The 18,321-nt window shown below is 38.8% G+C and overlaps 1 protein-coding gene across 1 annotated transcript in view; it reads left to right on the top strand.

Moving 5' to 3' along the window:
• RGS22 (regulator of G protein signaling 22) overlaps positions 1-18,111 on the top strand; it is an 80,742-nt gene extending 62,631 nt beyond the window's left edge. The window contains exons 19-28 of the mRNA XM_087825306.1: positions 1,258-1,416; positions 2,100-2,168; positions 4,721-4,882; positions 8,275-8,454; positions 11,937-12,095; positions 14,030-14,119; positions 15,746-15,839; positions 15,949-16,029; positions 16,285-16,329; positions 16,980-18,111. Coding sequence (XP_087681432.1) covers positions 1,258-1,416; positions 2,100-2,168; positions 4,721-4,882; positions 8,275-8,454; positions 11,937-12,095; positions 14,030-14,119; positions 15,746-15,839; positions 15,949-16,029; positions 16,285-16,289 — 999 coding nt within the window. The 3' untranslated portion in view covers positions 16,290-16,329; positions 16,980-18,111. The remainder of the gene's footprint in view (positions 1-1,257; positions 1,417-2,099; positions 2,169-4,720; positions 4,883-8,274; positions 8,455-11,936; positions 12,096-14,029; positions 14,120-15,745; positions 15,840-15,948; positions 16,030-16,284; positions 16,330-16,979) is intronic.
• Positions 18,112-18,321: the final 210 nt, after the last annotated feature.

Raw genomic sequence — 18,321 nt, 5'->3', positions numbered from 1 at the left:
ATCCAACCCGCAGCCTAGATATGTGCCCTGATTGTGTACTGAACCCACAACCTTTTGGTGAATGGGACCATGCCCCAACCAACTGAGCCACTCCGGCCAGGGCTCTCTTTCTTTAATCTGGAAAACAATTTATTAGTAAGGTTTAATTAATCTTATTAATCAATGGAAAGCTAAGAAGAAGGTAATTTTTCCAATGAGCAGTCCAAAATTTTTGACTGGTTTATACACAGAACAGGTAGGAAACAGAATAATTTATAGCAGGAAATAGCCATTAGTATAACTTGTTGAAGTCAGTAAATATGCAGAAGGAAGATTTGGGCCACAAAGAAATTGTGTTTTATAAAAGATGCTGCCTGAGCCTTAGCCAGTTTGGCTCAGTGGTTAGAGTGTCGGCCCGCAGAATGCAGGGTCCTGGGTTTGCTTCCTGCCAAGCACATACCTTGGTTGCAGACTCGTCCCTGGCCTGGGTCAGTGTGCGTGTGGGAGGCAGCCAGTCCATGTGTCTCTCTCACATCGATGTTTCTCTCTCTCCCCCTCCCTTCCACTCTCTCTGAAACGCAATGAAAAAAGTGTCCTCTGGTGAGGATTACGGAACAAAAGCAGCGCCCGTGCGAGTTAGAGACTACTGTCTGTGGGGCCTGGCCTCTCTACGCCCGGCTGCCTCTGTGTGCTGCTTGGACGTTGTTGGGACAGCCCTACATTGCTACCACACTAGCATCCCACCATCTCCAACCCAATATTTTTGGTATTATACATATTTATAATATGTGAGTTAAGGCCGTCTCTTTACTAAGCCTCAGTTTCCTCATACACAAAAGAAAACGATTTCTCAAACATGTCCATCTGACGAGAATCACAGATTCATAGAATATTAGACCTAGAAGAGATCTTAGGAAACTGATGCACTAATGCCCTCATTTTACAGCTGAAGAAAGGGGGCCGTGGAGGAAAAAAGTGCCATTGCTTGTGCTCATACAGGATAAAAATCCCATTCCTGTGTTCTTTGAAATATACCATAAGCAAAATCATACTTCTAAAGCAACCATCACATAAACCACAATTCTCTGCTTGATGTTAGCGGAGTTGTCTGTCTTTAATATACACAAAAGAGCCAGGAGATATTTTACAGAAAATTAAAATTGTGGCACCTATCAGGTGCTCAGCAAATGGTTTGGGGTGAATGAATAAATTAACGACTATTAGTGTTTCTTTACCCAAACAGAAGTTTGTAGTTTCTGTTTCATTTTGTTTTCTTAGATAATGGGTTTAAGTGGTGGCTGGGGGAAGATTCTCCATGAGCAACTTGATGCACCTGTTCTCATCGAAATTCAGAAGCATGTCCTAAATAGGCTAGAAAATGTGTGGTTGCCTTTGTTTCTTGCAAGTGAACAGTTTGCAGCACGTCAAAGGATAAAGGTATATAAGTTAGTACTATAATCTTCGGATAGTGATTGGCAGTACCTGTTCACCCAGCCATTGTCCTTCTATGGTATCTTGGTTAAGAGCGTGGAATCAGACTTCCAAGCTTTAATCTCAGCACTGCCATATATTAATTATACAGCTTTAAGTCATATAACCTTAGTTTTCTCATTTAATAAGGTGGGGTTAATAAGAGTAATTGCTTCATAAGATTGTTGTGAAGATGAGATGAACAGTATATGTTTAGTTTCTTAGCATGGTGCCTGGCCCACAGCAAACACCCAAATATTATCTATTAATATAGTTGTTTTTTATATTATTAAGTCCTTTCATAAATGGGCAAGGATATACAAGGGGGAATACTTAAATGGATTATGGTAATTTCATACTATGGAAACTATGCAGACTTCCATATAAAATGAGATTAAAATGTAAGTTGAGATTTCCACAGGTACTGATATGAAAGATTTTGTTGAGTGAAAAAAGTAGGGTGCAGAACAATGTATAGAAGACAACCCCATTCTATATACTTACATCTATATATCTGTCTATTTCTGTTTCTACCTCCGACCGTCCATCCATCCATCCATCTCATTTTTTAAAGCTACTAAAATAGTAAATGATTTCAGAACTTTAGACCCTCTGAATAATTGGCATAAGATGATTGGTTTTGCTTTTAGGTACAGCTGATAGATGTAGCTGAGGAGCTCTTACTGCAGAAACATGAAAGGAAAATTGGGATCTGGAAGGCAAGTAATATTTGTTACATTCCTTCTCCTCTAACGTCTACTCTGCCAAAGTACTTTTCTCCTGTCTCTTGTTCATAAACCCTTATCGCAGACCCTGATTCCTAAGCCACCAGCTGACCAGCAACACTGCTCTTAATTGGCTGATGGAATCCAGTGGAAAGTGTGATTCTATCAGAGGCTTCTTAAAGAGTCCTTCACCTGCTCAACCCCAGCAGTGTCCGATTGGACTTTCAATATGTATTTTTATTTATTTTGCTTGTGATGGGTTTATGGAGACAATGTGTTCATTCCAGCATGTGGTAGTATATTTATTACTGAGAGTGGGTAAAACAAAAGGAATGAGAAGACAGCAGCAGAATCAGCGGGTTAAATTATCCTACATTACCCCCTTTATTTAGAATTACGTTTAGCTTTAAAAGAACTAAGATACCTATCATCTTGGTGATTATTTAAACCACTATAATATGACACCTTTACTAGAAATTGCCTATTTTGCTTCTTAACAAGTGTGATAAACACAGTCTTCTTTTCCAGCCTACAGATTTATGGCCTTCATTCTTCCACAGGTCTTGATAAAATGTTAAACTAGACCCAGGTGACCCACTGCAAACTAACAAAGACAAAATTTTATTCAACTGTTAAAGGAGTGTGTGTATATATGTGTGTGTGTGTATCTGTTAGGGCCCTCTTTTTCTGAATCTTCCTCCTGAAAGGGAAAAAAACCCTATTGTTATGTTTGTCTTTTGCTATATTTTTACTGAAATACTAAATACGATGGGTTTATATTTCATATTATTGTGCGTTATATAGTATGTTATTTTTCGTTTAGTAAAATTACAGGTTTTAGTTAAATTACTAAGGTTTAGTATCTTAAGAAGCAGGTCTTAAAACATTATTTGCTGAGTGGGTTTTAAGCAAACATCCCAGCCTAATACATAGCTGTTCGTATTTATAGGGCCGTAATTTTAATATGGACCATATGGTGAGGGTCTTAACTTCTAGTGCAGAGAATGCGACCAGTGCCTCACTAACACAGCGATAGACATCTAGTTGCTTTATCTGGGTTAAAGGCACCGCCATCTATCTAGACTGCCTGGGGTTGCCTTCAGTCTTCAGTTTCCAACTCAGATGTGTGTCGTCCTGAAGGTTCTTCTATATAAAGCTTTTGTTTCTCCAGGCAGAATTAGTTACCCCTTCCTTTGTGTTCCCTTGGCACTTTTTACATAACCCTCTTAATCTCTCATTTTGATGGTCACATAAGATTTGTTTCAAGAAACTTATTTTATGCATTATCGTAATGAATATTTATCATGTGTTTTGTTTGATTGTTACTATAATTCCTAGGTTCACTTAAAACATTGCCTTTGGAATGATGCATGGTTGTAGGCTAAACTCAGATTTGGGGAACTTCAATAAAGTGTATCCAGTAAAAAACAAATCTGTTCAGTAAATTCAATAAAATCTGTTTTGTCATCTGAGAGGCTAAAGGGGAATGAATATGTGATCTAAATGGTCAAAGTAAAAGAAGTAGACATCTTAAAATTGTAAAGATATAAAATTAGTAATACCTTTAAGTATTACCAAACACCATGGCTCCTTCAGTCTTTTTTGTTGTGTAAAGTGAAACCTCAGTCAAAGGAAGTTTGTTATTAAAAATAATGTATTAATAATTATTTCATATTAATTCTTAATAACAATTTGTTATTAAAATAATATAAAGATAATTCACTAAAAAACATAATCTTTCCAGGATAGAATTATAGTGAAGGCCAATGGTAAATTTCCTATTTATATATTTTTTTTAATTTTTATTTTTTATTATCGATTTTAGAGAGAGGAAGGGAGAGGGAGAGAGAAATAGAAACATCAATAATGAGGGAAAGTCACTGGTCAGCTGCCTCCTGCATGCCCCCCGGCTGGGGATCGAGCCCGAAACCCAGGCATGTGCCTTGACCTGGAATTGAACCATGATCTCCTGGTTCATAGGTCAGTGCTCAACCATTGATCCATGCTGGCTGGGCTAGATTCCTATTTAAATGAATAGAATTAATTGATTTTTTTTCTAAAAATTTGAAAAAAATATTTTAAATGTTCAACTGTTTTTGCTTTTTGAAATGTAAGAGAATTACATATCAATTTATAACAATGTAAGAAACCATAAAGTAAATAATGATATAACAATATATAATCATAACATTATGATTACTTTGTTCTGTTTAAGCACAGAACTCATCCTATGCACTAAAATGTAGTTTTCCACCATAGTCTCAAACTGTAACAATTGTTAACATTCTTAAACAACATAGTCACATGTTCTAAATCATTCAATCATTTCTTTTTCTCTCTACCTCTTAACAAAATGATGCCATAAACATGTAAAGGAGATAAAGGGGAGAGGAACAGGGTGGGAAAGTTCCCGAATTCTGTTGTATCCAGGCCATAAATTTCAACAGCCAAAAGTAAAGGAGATAGAATTTGGTGATTTTTAGTCTACTGAATGACTTTGGTTACTTTGAAAACACAGCTAATCTTCGGGCCTCTGTTTTGGACAGCCGGTGGAGAGTAAATGGATCTCTTCGTCTTGTGAAATCATTGCTTTTCGTAAGGCATTACTGAATCCAGTTACCTCGAGACAATTTCAGCGGTTCGTGGCTCTAAAAGGAGACTTATTGGAAAATGGGGTGCTCTTTTGGCAAGAAGTACAAAAATATAAGGTATTTTATTGGGGATGGGAGAAAACCACCTCTTTTGGGGGAGGAGATGCATTCACATAGCAGATTCTTAACTGTAACTTTATGTAGAAGGTATCCCAGTTTTGCCGCTTTCATACCAACATGAGAATATTGAGGTGTTTACGTCTCTATTTGAGATACGCTATCATCGTGCCATGAAGAGTGAGCGTGAGCCCTAAATGGTTGTGTAGGTTTTTAGGGGTAGTCCCATATTGTAGGATCTAATGAGAAACTTCTTGAAAAGTTTGAACTGCATTTTTGCATATCACCTATTTATAAATGTACTATACACTGTAATTTTCCCCGAGGTATCCATATTTAGTATTTTACCAAGACTTCCTTACCAGAATTCCCAACCATATTTACAGCAACAGTAATACAGGATTGTGAGTTATAGATAAATACACCAGCAGAGACGAGGGAAGCTTTTCTGTTGGAAAGAATGGCCAAATTCTTAACAAAATGAGTAAGTGAAAGAGCAAGTGCTCAGGTTCAAAAAGCAGTTTATTTTCAGGTTTAAGTGTTGAATGAAATCATATAGAATCTTTGCATTGAAAAGGGAGAGAGGACTTTCTAGGTTTTACAATCTAGACTTGAATACAAGAATGTTTTCTAGAAATACCTACAAGTAGGCATGCAGCCTCCACTTAAACACTCCCAGGGTAGCAGGCTCATTTCCCTGCAAGCAGCCTACTTTATCCCACTATAAAAATAGGGGATAAAAATAAAACTGGAGATTAAGAGGATAATGCGGGAGGCAACGGATTGATGTTTCTCTCTCTCTCCCGCCCTCCTTTCCTCCCTCCCTCCCTCTCTCTCTAAAAATCAATAAACATATCCCAGGCCAGGATTTAAAAAAAAATTATATATTGCTAATCTCCATTAAAAAAAAAAGAATGCTATGAGGCCAAAGCTGTTATTCTCACCATTTTACAGATGAAGCTAAGGCGTAGAGAAATTAAGAAACTTGGCATCATACAGCTAATTAGGTGGCAGGGCTGGGCATTCTGTTGCTGACACGCATGCCCTTATCCACCAAATTATGCTCCTTTCAGTAATGACTGTGGTACTGTGCAAAAAGGTGGCTCCAGTGACCTTAATCAGATTGTTCTGAGCTGTGAAAAACTGGAAAGAACCCAGATATTCAACACAGGACACTGGGTACTGAATCATGATGCATCTGTACAGTAGACTGCTCTGCAGCTGTTAACAGTTGTGCTGTGGGGAAATAATCAATGATGAGAAGATACTTACTTTATTGATTTTTTAAAACCTAGCTACTAGGAAACAGTATGATTTAATCTAAAGCAGTGTGTGTGCCGTGGCGGTTTTGCTCAGTGGTTAGAGCATCGGCCCCTGGACTGAAGGGTCTCAGGTTCCATTTGGGTCAAGGGCATGTACCTGGGTAACAGGCTCGATCCCCAACTCTGGTCGGGTGCGTGCGGAAGGCGACCAATCGATGTGTCTCTTTCACGTCCCTGTTTCTCTCTCCCTCCCACTCTGAAAAATCAATGGGAAAATATTCTCGGGTGAGGGTTAACAGTAACAAATAAATAAACAAATAAATAAATAAAAATAAATAAATAAATAATAAATAAAATGGCGTGTGTTTCTCCATAGAGAAAAGACTGGAAGCACATATTCATCCAATAAGTACTTATTGAGCACCTACTAAGGGCTAGGCTAAATCCTGAGGATTCAGCTGTGACCAAAACAGTCTCCCTCTCAGAAAGCTTACAGTGTCATGGGAGGGACAGACCAGGGACAGACAAGGTGATTACAACTGTGTGTTTAGTGCAGTGCCTGCAGAAGCACAGATTGCAACCAGGTACCTAAGGTAGAAACCTCTCCTGGACTGAGGGAGTCACGGAAAGCTTGCTAGGGAAGGCATGCTTACACAGAGACTTAAATGACAGGTAAAAGTTCACGAGGCTAATGTATAATAGGACAGAACAGTTAGGAAAAATGAATTTTCATTGTCTAAAGTCTATCCCTTCACTCTCAAAATTAAACTGTATAACTTTACAAATTTGTTTTTATTTCACAAGCCTTGCATTTCATAGTTATGAACTAGGCTCACTGAATAATTATTATGATAATCTCACTAGTAATGGCAAAAAAAATACATTTTGGTAACATGCCAAACATGTGGTATAAATAGGCACTTTTTGAGGGGATACTAAATTGAGTAAAAAATGCTAACTATTGTCTCCATGTAACATATCAAGCTCTTTTCACATATACCTTATGCCAAACTGTATGTGAAGTTTTATATGGCAAACACTAGAATTCTCTTTGCTTTAATAGTATCCATAAGACGTGTTATTACAATGCCCATCGTGCAGTGAGTAGTTAATAAATGTTGGCTCATTTCTGCCCTAGAACTGCTTCCAAATATGTGTGCTTTCTTGTGATTTCTAGAACAATGTCTGTGACAGACAAATGCTGTAATCCAAGCTAAGCTACCTCTTTATTTAAAAAAAAGAAAAAAAAAAGCCCTACATCTGTGACATAAAACTGGGCCTTTTTAACATGCGATCACTATTTTTAAGTTCTTTACAATAAAGAGAAGGTAATAGATTAATTAAAAAATAGAGATGCATGCGGACACCCCTGTCGCCACCAGCTTGTAGCCTACGTAGCTGGCCCTTGTGAGCCTAAGCCTCCCGGTGTGGAGGCAGTTACGGCAGAGGAAGCTGGTGTAGCCACTTGTAGGTAGAGTTAGGTGCCTGTTCTCGGGGCTCTCCTGGAAGGCTGCGTGCACCTTTATCGTAGCAACATGCTATTGTGCTCCTCATCTGGTGGAAATCGAGCCTTTTAAAGGACAGGCACTGTAAATGGGGCTCGGCTCAGTGTCTGCATATAGCAGGCACTCAACATAAATTTGTTAAATAAATCAAAGTAAACACTAGATCTGTTCCTTTGCATGGGAGAAGCAGCAATCAGGATAAAGTGAAACCTGTATTTACGTAAGGTACATTATATTCATCAAAGACGTAGGTGCCTCAAACCCAAGAGAAATAAAAGGTATGGTTTTTTTAAGATAGCCTTGGCATGTCCCAGTACCCTCTTGACCTGAAGTTAAAATGTATGCCTTAGGCCCTGGCTGGGTAGCTCAGTTGGTTAGAGCGTCGTCCCAATACGCCAAGGTTGCAGGTTTGACCCCAGTCAGGGCGCATGCAACAAGCGACCGATGATGCATCAACAAGTGGAACAGCAAATTGATGCTTCTCTCTCTGTCTCTCCCCTCCCCCACCTCTCCAAAACTCAGTTTTTAAAAAGTATGTATTAGCTGAAAGACATATTGGCAGAATTCTATAAAGTGTTCTGGTAATACATTAGTCATGTATTGTTCTATCTTCCCTCCTCTCCAGGACTTGTGCCATTCTCATTGTGATGAATCCATCATCCACAAGAAGACCATGACTATCATCAACTGCTTTATTAATTCCATCATTCCACCAGCTTTGCAAATTGACATTCCGGTAGAGCAAGCCCAGAAGATTATTGAACACAGGAAGGAGTTAGGACCATATGTATTTAGAGAGGCACAGGTAAGAGATCGGGGCACCTGGCTACGCATATTTTTAAACAGTTTGACAATATAGACATTCTTTCAAAGCTTTTGCATCGTTCATATTTGGCAAGGCTCCAGTCCTCCTAATACTGGGATTTATTCTCTTTAATTAAAAAAACTTTTGCAGATGCCACAGAACATAAGAAACTAGTAGTTCACTATCTTGTTGTTGATAATATACAACAAATACAATTACTAAATACTATCATTTTTTGTTTCTAATTTAGAAAATAAGCTCCTTCCTTTCCCACCATTCATATTTCCTCTTAAAATATCTGCTACCACAAAAATGTGTGGCATATGTGTGTCCCAAGATTTGTGTATTTTTAAAGATTGGAATATTCACATAGCTCATAAAAGAAGTGAGAGGAGATTTAAGTACCCGACCAACATAAAGTGCACAAGCTCATGAAAGGAAAATCATGCCTGTTAACCTGCTCACGTTACTTCTTTTTAAGATAAATAATAGAAAACAGTGATTTGGTGAACATAATTTATTTGCATTTTGAAAAGCCTTTTACTGATGTTGTTCCTGAAAAATGGTTAAGAAAAATAAATTATAATAGAGGTAATAGGGAAGGCCATGTCATGACTTAAGTGATATGAAACAGAGATTTAGGGTATGATTGCCCTTGAGCGTGGAAAAAGGCCATTACTCTGTAACATTCATTTGTGAGCCAGCTGTGTTCTAAGTCCTCTGAGGACCTGAGAGTGGGCTCGCAATCCAAATTATGCATTAAAATAGGCGAAAATATAGAGGAATGATTGAGGATGTGCTAGAGAGAAATAGAGAAAACACGGTGCCAGAGTCGTAGCATCTGTTAATGAAAAGATCTGAGAGATCACTCAGCCTGGTCCAAGCCTGCTGATAACCAGGCCAGGGCTGCCCACCTAGATCAAGGGCCCTGAGTCTGACTGTGAACGTCTGGAGCTGCTCACTCCCGTTGGTTTGCCGCACTGTCCAGGGACTGCGGCGTGAACTTGCTGGGTTCCTCTAGTTTATGCCTTCTACCCAATGTCCTAAAATGGAGCCCCAGGCCCATATCTTAAATATGGATGTTGGAGCGTCAGAAAAGTAAGAGAATATTTATTTAGGGGCCTTACCCCACCAAATCTGTTATTCGTCCTGTGTTTCCTAAGGGAGCTCAGGGAATGACAGGCCAGAGGTCTGGTTGCCATCTTCAGGTCTTCCCTCTCCTGCACTCCCTTACCCTTAGATCTTCAGTCCCTGAAAGGTGTCCCTTTGTCTCCTTGTTATCTGTCATTCTTTCTACTGCTCTCCAGCTTTGTGCCACTACCTCAGTGGTATCTGCAGAGCCTCACAATGATGACCCAGCCTCCCAGCCTCTGGGCACTCTCTAAGCCATTTAACTTTCTGAGACAGAGCAGTCTTTTTCAAAATGCCTATCTGATCATGCCACTTCTCTGCTTTCAGTTACAGTCGCTCCCAGTGTCCTCAGATGGGAGATTGTACTCCTTCCGACACCTCCCTCTAACACGTCTCTCACCATGTACCTCCCAGTCTCACTGGCATATTTATGGTCCCATGAAGTGGCTTCACTCTCTTCCCTCCTGAGCTTTTTGCAGTAACTTCCTCTCTTCCTGTGCTTTTGCAATATCCCAGATTTGTCCCTTTCAGAGACCTATTATACAAGATTGAAAATGACCTTTCCGTGCCTCACTTTCCTGTTAGACTGGAAGGTCTTTGAGGGCAGGGCCTGTTTCTCATTTTCCTTCGCGGCCTGAATTCCTGGCCTGGGAGTGACGTTTTTGAACATGTGAGTGAGTGATGTGAGAGGACATCTGTCACAGCAGGAAGGAGGAAGGTCGAGTTGGAAATGAGAGCCAAGTTGAGCAGGAGGGCTGAGTAGTAAATTTAAAACTGTTGCCTGTTTTAGCCTTGTTATCAGTGTTGCCTCTGCCTGTCACCCACCTGCATCCCTCATTGCTCAGCCGAAGTTCTCATCACTGGACCTTTCACTCATACTAAAGCCATTGTCAATCTGCTGGCAGCGAGCAAAATGGCTCTATATTTATTAAAACATTTTCTTAGCCATAGTTTGGCTATCTTTTAAGGCTCTGGAGGTACCAGGTCATTTTCATGAATAACACATAAGTTACTAACCTAAAATCTTAATTGCATCTTTTAGAAATAGAGCAATTTTATGTCTGCCTTTGAAAAATTCTGTGTTAATTAGCTGACTTTTACTGGAAGGCCTTCTAAATGGAAACAAATATATCTGAGAGTTGGGAATGACTCAGATTTTAGACAACTGAAAAGTGGGGTCAATAGTTGGTAAATAGAGAAGGAGGGGTATTTAAGTTTAAGAAGTTCACATAAAAACTATCAAGATCCCTGAACAGTGGAGCAGGGGCTTACTGAATTAAAGCATGGCAGGTAAATGAAAACAATTTAAAGGCCTGCATTTTATCAAATAAAGTATCTCCCGCTTTTGTGTTCATAATCCCAAGAGGCTACAGAATCCAGTGACAAAGTAGTATTTTAAAAGGAGTAAATAATTTTAGAATTACTAATAATATCCATGTACAGAAAAGAGGAGTCATGAAACGTAACTAATTCAGCACTCTACTGATCACTGCAGCATTTGCTTTTTAAAAACTCCTCTTTCCTTCGGAAGAGTTGGCTTGGAGCCTAATGGGATGGTTCATTTTCCTCCAGGGCATTAGAGAAAGGCCATTCCTAGCAACAAAATGTTGGACTTGATCTGATGTGGCAAGTCCTACCTTCTTGGAAGTAATGTATGCCTCTGGAACTAATGGAAAAACTTGGCATGGGACTTTGAGCAACAATTCTTATCTCCATAAATATCACAATTAATCACTTACTGTACAGTGTCCTCATAGAAAGCATTTGTCCAGGATACCACTCTGCTTTTTAAATGTTACTTTTCTTGCTCTCACATAAAAGAGAGATTGTATCATTTAAAAGTTACTCAAGATTTATTCTTAGATCTGCAGCTTTGTTTAAGAGCTTTTCCAGAGGTAAATGGTATTTCCTTTCTCTGAAAGAAGGAAAGGGGAGGGGGAGAGGAGTTTCCCCTTGATGGACCGAATATTTGGGATACTTGCATAAAGCAGCAGAGTGTGTGGCAGATCCGCTAGTATATGTTTTAAAAGAAAACATAAATTTCTTATTTAAAAAGACCTAATGGATTCTTTATTAATACAATCAATTGGTTAGGGAAACATAAAGAATAAAGTAACTTTTAAGTGTATTTAAGATTTTTTTTTAAAGAAAGGCTTCTCATTGGCAGTAAAAAACATTGATGATAAGCATGTGCTGAGCTAAAACTATACCAAGATGTCTGGAGACAATAAGTTGGAGGAAACGTGCTGTATATTAAAGATACAATAGTTAATCCATTATTGTGAATTAGCATTTAAAATGGTACATTTGTATAAAATTGTAATCTGAGACATACCTTGTTTTTTATACAGATGACAATTTTTGGAGTTCTGTTTAAATTTTGGCCTCAGTTTTGTGAGTTTAGGAAGAACTTAACTGACGAAAATATTATGAGTGCTTTAGAGAGAAGGAGAGAATATATTAAGCAGAAAAAGAAACTGGCAGCCACAGAAGATGAGAAATTTTCAAAGGTGAGACTAGACTCATTTGGGGTTTAATCAGACTTATAAAAGGTACGTGATTTGTGTGAATTTATAGAGAAATTTGAGCCAGAGAAAAATACAGCAAAGTTACAGAATACAAACTTTAGAGGCTTTTAAGCCTTCAGTTGGAGGTTTCAGACTTGGTTTTAATTCCTTAAAATTTATCTCAAATATCATCTCTTCTGTGTGAAGGCTTCCTTGACACTCTCCTAGGCAACTCAAGAACTCACACCCACTGTAGTCACATGTAGGACCCTCTCTTGGAGAACACTTTATATTGTCTTAGGAATATGTGTTTGTGCTTGCTGTCCTCACTGGACCGAGATCCTCCAGGACAGTGTCTGGCTTTTTCCTCTGTGTCTCATAAGCACTTACACCAGTGTCTAGCACATGCTCGATAATTACTAATTGTATACTAAATGAATGAATGAGTGAGTGAGTGAACAAATATTATGTACTGAGGGCAGCACTTTCAGTATTACGATTGCAGACTGATACATCATTGACTGAAATTTGTACACATGAATCATAAATTGTTCAGCCTGCCTGTGTGTCTGCTAGTCTGTCCACTCATTCAACCATTCATCTACCCATCTTTCTTTATAATTCTCTATTTTAATTGAAGAGGGGTAATAGTTCCCAAATAATGCATTTTATCTTATTTATAAGCTTATGCCTATTCTATGCCTATTCTACTTTAAAAAATAAATGTAAAGATGTTGACATAAGGTTGTCCAAACTTATAGAAAAATTTTATAAGAGTTAATTAGAGTTTATTTGAGCCAAATTAAGATACTTCTGGAAGTAAGATCTCAACAGACTGAGAAAAATGCTTCAGAGTATGACAGTTTGCAGTTTCTTTTATGTATTTGGAATTAAGGAAGGAGTGTAAGGAACTAAGAAAGATTACACGAAGGTGGGAGAAAGCAAGGCAGGGATTGGACTACAGGATAGTTAAGATTATTTGCTCTTTTGAGGGTGATTACACTTCTGAGGAGTCTGAGAAAAAGGCTTTTCAAAGGTGTGTTAACCTACGTGCACAAAAACAATGGACAGAGCTTGTTTAAGGCAAAGATAAACCTTTTACTAAAGAAGTTATATGGCTGGGGCCTGACTACCCACCATGACCTGCCCAGTTAGGAATTTATGATGAGATCACCCTGTGAGGCTACTTTTTTCAAGTTAGAATTATTCCAATGCCCCTTTTTCATCCACAAAGACTATGAAAAGATACAAAAGTTATGTATTGAACACTCATATCTACACAGGTCAAAATAAACACTAACATTCTACTTCATTTGCTTTTTCTCTCTTAAGAAATACTATTTTGCAGAAAGAGTAGATTCTCTTATCCCAGCCCTGAGTTCTATGAACCCCCCATCCCCAACAGTAACCATTAATTTTGGAATATATTCTATCTCTTTTTAAAGATAGTGTTTTACACACGTATATGAGTTTATAAACAACACAGAGGACTATTTTGTACATATTTTAACTTACGTAAATGGTACCATACTGTGTTGGTCTGCTAAGACTCCCATAAGAAAATACCACAGACCGGGTGGCTTAAACATCAGAAATTCATTTTCTCATGGTTCTTAGGCTGGAAGTCCCAGATCAAGATGCCAGCTGACTCGATTTTTTGTTAATCCTCCCCCAAGGATATTTTTTCCATTGCTTTTTTTTAGAGAGAGTGAAAGGAAGGGACAGAGGAAGGGAGGAAGGGAGGGAGGAGACAGAAACATCGATGTGAGAGAGATCCATCAAAACAGCAGATTATGTCACATTAGTGATATCAACTTAATGAAACATCAGGTGTGGTGCTCACCACAAAATATTTTTTCATATGCTATTATGACTCCTTTAACTGTAAGTTTATATTAATATAGCCCCCTTTTTAGAATAATTTAATGTAATTACAGGATGGAATCAAATATGGTACAGGTATTTCAGGAACTGCTACCAAATCAGCTGCTTTGACCAGTGACCTGTCTTTAGCATACGGCCGACAGGTAAGCACAGAAGATGATGTCTACAGAGCACTGGATGGGGGAATGCAGTAGCTCAGTCATTTTACAGTAGTAGAGGTGTGTTTTTTTAAAAATGAGGCTAAAATTGTAATACTAGAAGAGATGGGAAGGGATTTCCTTGAGATTCCAGAGAACATTAAAATTTCAGCTGAACCTGTACAATATAATCAAGGAAAATAATTTTTTGGTACATATGAAGATTTAAGAGGCAGAAGTTGAAGTGACTGTTTTATTGGAAAATAGAATAAGAAAGATATAGAACAAAATAGAATCTATATGTATATAGGCTGATATATTCTTGGGTTAAGAGAGGAGAGTGGCAAATGCTTTGTTTCAATTTTTAAATCCTTTGAAGTGGTCATAAAATTGGCCAGTACATGACCATCAACTAATATGTATTTACATTTATAACTTGTACATTAACATCACTTCCGTGAAATTTCATAAGTTTAATTTATGTCCATTTCTAATGACTTCTCTTGAAAGTGGTTGCATCTTAAATAAAAAAAGATTGATATCCTGAATATCAATCTTTTTTATATTCAGGAATGTCAAGGAAGTTCAGCTACCCAGCTAAGACTACTGATAGGCTATGAAGCTTTTATTGAGAGAAGAGAAACGTCCAATTTTTTAGAACCATACATTGAAAAAAGCAGTATCTAAAAGTGCATGATACCTAATAATGACATTTGGAAGTACATTTATTAGCCAATGCCTAGCATTAAATTTCAGAAACAGTGTAAAAGGGAGAAATGTGGAATTAGAAATACTAGGCTTCTAATTTTTACTTTGATACTTGCAAGTCAGTATTACTGGAAGCCTGAGGGAAATGACTTAATTCCTGTGAGGCCTTGTCCCTAGCTGTTAAAAAGAGAAAGGGGTGATGATGATGATGGTATTGTCATATATCTCAAGATTAAGAAACTAAACACTTTTGGAGACCAAAGGCATTTTTATAAATATAAATTATTATTGTTGTTGTTTTCATTATTGCTCTTTAATGTATACTTGTTGAATTACTCCAGGAATTGTCAAAATAATCCACTGCATTTAGTAAGTGTGGAATGCTCTGTACAAGCATTTGTTTCAGATAGATTTTACAAATTGAAGGATTGTAATCAACCCAAAGGCAAAACTAGCCCCCCCGAAAAATGTGGATCTTTCCTAAGCACCTGAATTCATAATCACATCCAGCCTATAACGGTGACTGAGTAGCTGGCAGGAAATTCGGGAAGCTTCTGAGGCACCGCCTCACTGAGAAGCTGCGAACCCTCCTCCTCACTCCCAGCCCCTCCCAGCCTGGGCCAGGGAATTTAAAATTTTAAGTCAAGGCTGTAGAGAAAAGTACCTTTAGTTTATCGCACACATTCTTATTAAATGGTTTAAGGCAGATTGTTAACTTGTGGTGACCAGTTAAAAGGTTAAATGGTTAAGCTCCACTTGGGAAATTTTATATAATTATAAATTTATGATATGCGCATGTTTTATCACATGTTATATGGCAATAAGGTGTTCAAATGAAGGGGCTGATATAAGTTATCATCTTACCTTCAGTTTATTTTCTGGGGCAACTATTTCTAAAATTCACTTTGAAAATCGTTTTTCTAGCCAACCTGGTGCTACTCAAAGTACATAGAAGCCTTAGAACAGGAAAGGATTCTCATTAAGGTTCAAGAAGAACTGGAAAAGAAGTTGTTTTCAGGTACTTTCTGCTTCTGCTGACAGGCTGTTCGTTATCTCCCACCCCGGGTTGGTTTTAGAGGACTTTGCTGACGAGTGTGACTGTCCCCATTTCTCTTATTTCTGCGCAGGGGCACCATCTTTAACAAATGTTAAGCCTACTTCTTCAGGTGGGTCTTTGAAGAAGACCTCATCTTCCCACAACATCCAGAGTGAGTTTCCAGGGTGCTCTGTCAGTCTGTCTTCAGCTCTTCCTTCTCGTTTGTGTCGCCTTGTCCTGGCCGTCGGGAGAACAGGGGGCGGGATGGGTGGGGACTGAGTCCTGCACCCCTGATCTGACCCGAGAGTTCAGAGAATTGCTATGCACGCTCGCGCGCACGCGTGTGTGTGTGTGTGTGCGCGCGCGCGTGCGTTCTCTCTCTGCTGAGGAGAAAAGACATACACCTAACACTCCGTCCCATTTCCAGAGTGACAGCATCACGTGGGTGCAGACCTGATGTGAGAGATGCAAGGTGAGTGGGACTGAAAGCCGGTCAGCCTCACCCAGGCCCCTCTAACACATGCTCGTGCCCTTTCACAGGTACGCACGTACACACAAAAATACATGCACAACCACGCACATCAAACACGCACACACACCAAATAAACTCACACATGCCAAACGCACACACACACCCTGCTAACAAATCTGTGAGTTGGAGCACTTCGCCTCCCTTCTGGAAGGTACAGTCGGAAAAGGACTGTGATCGGAGATTATGCTCGAGTGAGCAATGTCCCTATAAAGTGGTCGCTACAGTGACGTAGCTCACGTGTCACCCATTGACCCAGTACTTGAAGAACCAGTAAAAGTCCCCTTCTGTTTTCTGTCTTGTAGCTTACGTTTTTATATCTCAAAGTCCTTAGTTTCCTGATTCTTGGGAGGGTTTGATGAGCAGATCTTGATGCTCTGAGGCTGCTCATCTTTTTCTCTTCTGGTTTATCGGAGCCACTGCACCATTCGCTCAGTTCCCTACCCCTTAGGCCAACCTCCCGTGTAGAATGTACTGACACATCTGTTAATTTTTTTACCCTTATTACAACGCTATGTTAGGTTTCTTGGTTTGTTTTGGATTTATATTTCTATAGCTACTTATGTTTTCAACCATTTATTTTTCTTTTGCAGGAAATTCTTTAAACCAAATTTAAACTGACATGGAAGCTCAAGTGATTCTTTGATGGTTTTCATTAGAGCAAGCCGTCCACCTAAATAAAGTTTGGCTTGTTTTACTCCCACCATTTAAAAATTATAGCTATTCTGCACACATGACATACAGCCTATAAAAAATTTGAAAACTTATTTAGGATAAAACTACTTCTAGCTAGGTTAGAAAGTTAAAAATGTTTTGTTTATTATGGAGCTTAAGGAAGTATCATGCTCCTCAAGTAATTTTTCAACAAATATTCCATGAGCATTACTATAGTTGGTTAGCAGATATATTTAACAGGTGGTTAGGGAACAGATATTCCTAGCAATAAAATTGGCCCAAAACATAAAGGGAAGAGCCTTCCCCACCCCATCCCTATCTCCAACTCTAAAGGAACCATGTATTAAAACAGTGGTTCTCAAACTTTAGTGTACGTAAGACTCATTTGTGACATTTGCTAGCAATGCACTCTCTGAATGTCTGACTCAGTAGTTTTTTGGCAGGACCCAGGAATTTCCCTCTTTAACAGACATCCTAGGTGATTCTGATTCAGGTGTTCCACAGGCCACTCTTTGTGATAAACTGTAGCGAGAGAAGAGTCTTAAAAGGTAAAAGCCCTTTTTATTAACTGGAGTTCCACCTGTAGCAGAGAGAACCGGTCATACATGCTTATCTTCCCTGGAGGGAAAGGGGAATGTAAGAAATGACCTGGTGGATGAACCCGCTCCGTTCATAGGCTCCAGGACTCGGAAGGCCCAAGGCCTATGGCCTGGGTTACAGGATTGCGATGTACACTTCCACTTGAATACAGTCTCAGAAAGTTTTTTCGAAGTCAGAACTGCCATTTCTAATTCTCTAAAGAGTTAGGCATTTTAAAGAGGGAAAGCATCAGTAGGCACACTTCAGAGATGATCTTTTGTAAAGCAGTGGCTCTAAAAAGCACTGGAACTCTGTAGTTTCCTCTGCCCCCACCCTGCCCCACAACTCGTAGTGGCCGTGAAGTTTCTGTTTTCCATTTGTTGCCCTTGTTTCTTTTTTTTTGTATTCCACTCTTTTTCTGCCTTTTGCTTTGTTTTGTTTAATTGAGTATTTTATGTGATTCCATTTGCTCTCCTCAGCATATCAATTATACTTACTTTTTAAATATTCTTACTGGTTTCCCTAGAGTTTGCAATATACATTTACAGCTAATAAAAGTCTACTTTCAAATAAACTCTACTGCTTCATGGGTCGTGTGAGTACCTTATAGCAGAATATATCTAAGGCCTCCCTCCTGTCCCTTATCACACGCTGCCAATTCATTTTACTTACTAATAAGCT

This window comes from Miniopterus natalensis, chromosome 16 (assembly GCF_054644295.1).
Source record: "Miniopterus natalensis isolate mMinNat1 chromosome 16, mMinNat1.hap1, whole genome shotgun sequence".
NCBI classification, from domain to species: Eukaryota; Metazoa; Chordata; class Mammalia; order Chiroptera; family Miniopteridae; genus Miniopterus; species Miniopterus natalensis.
The sequence above is the reverse complement of the archived record's forward strand: the minus strand, read 5'-3'. Positions and strand labels throughout refer to the sequence as shown.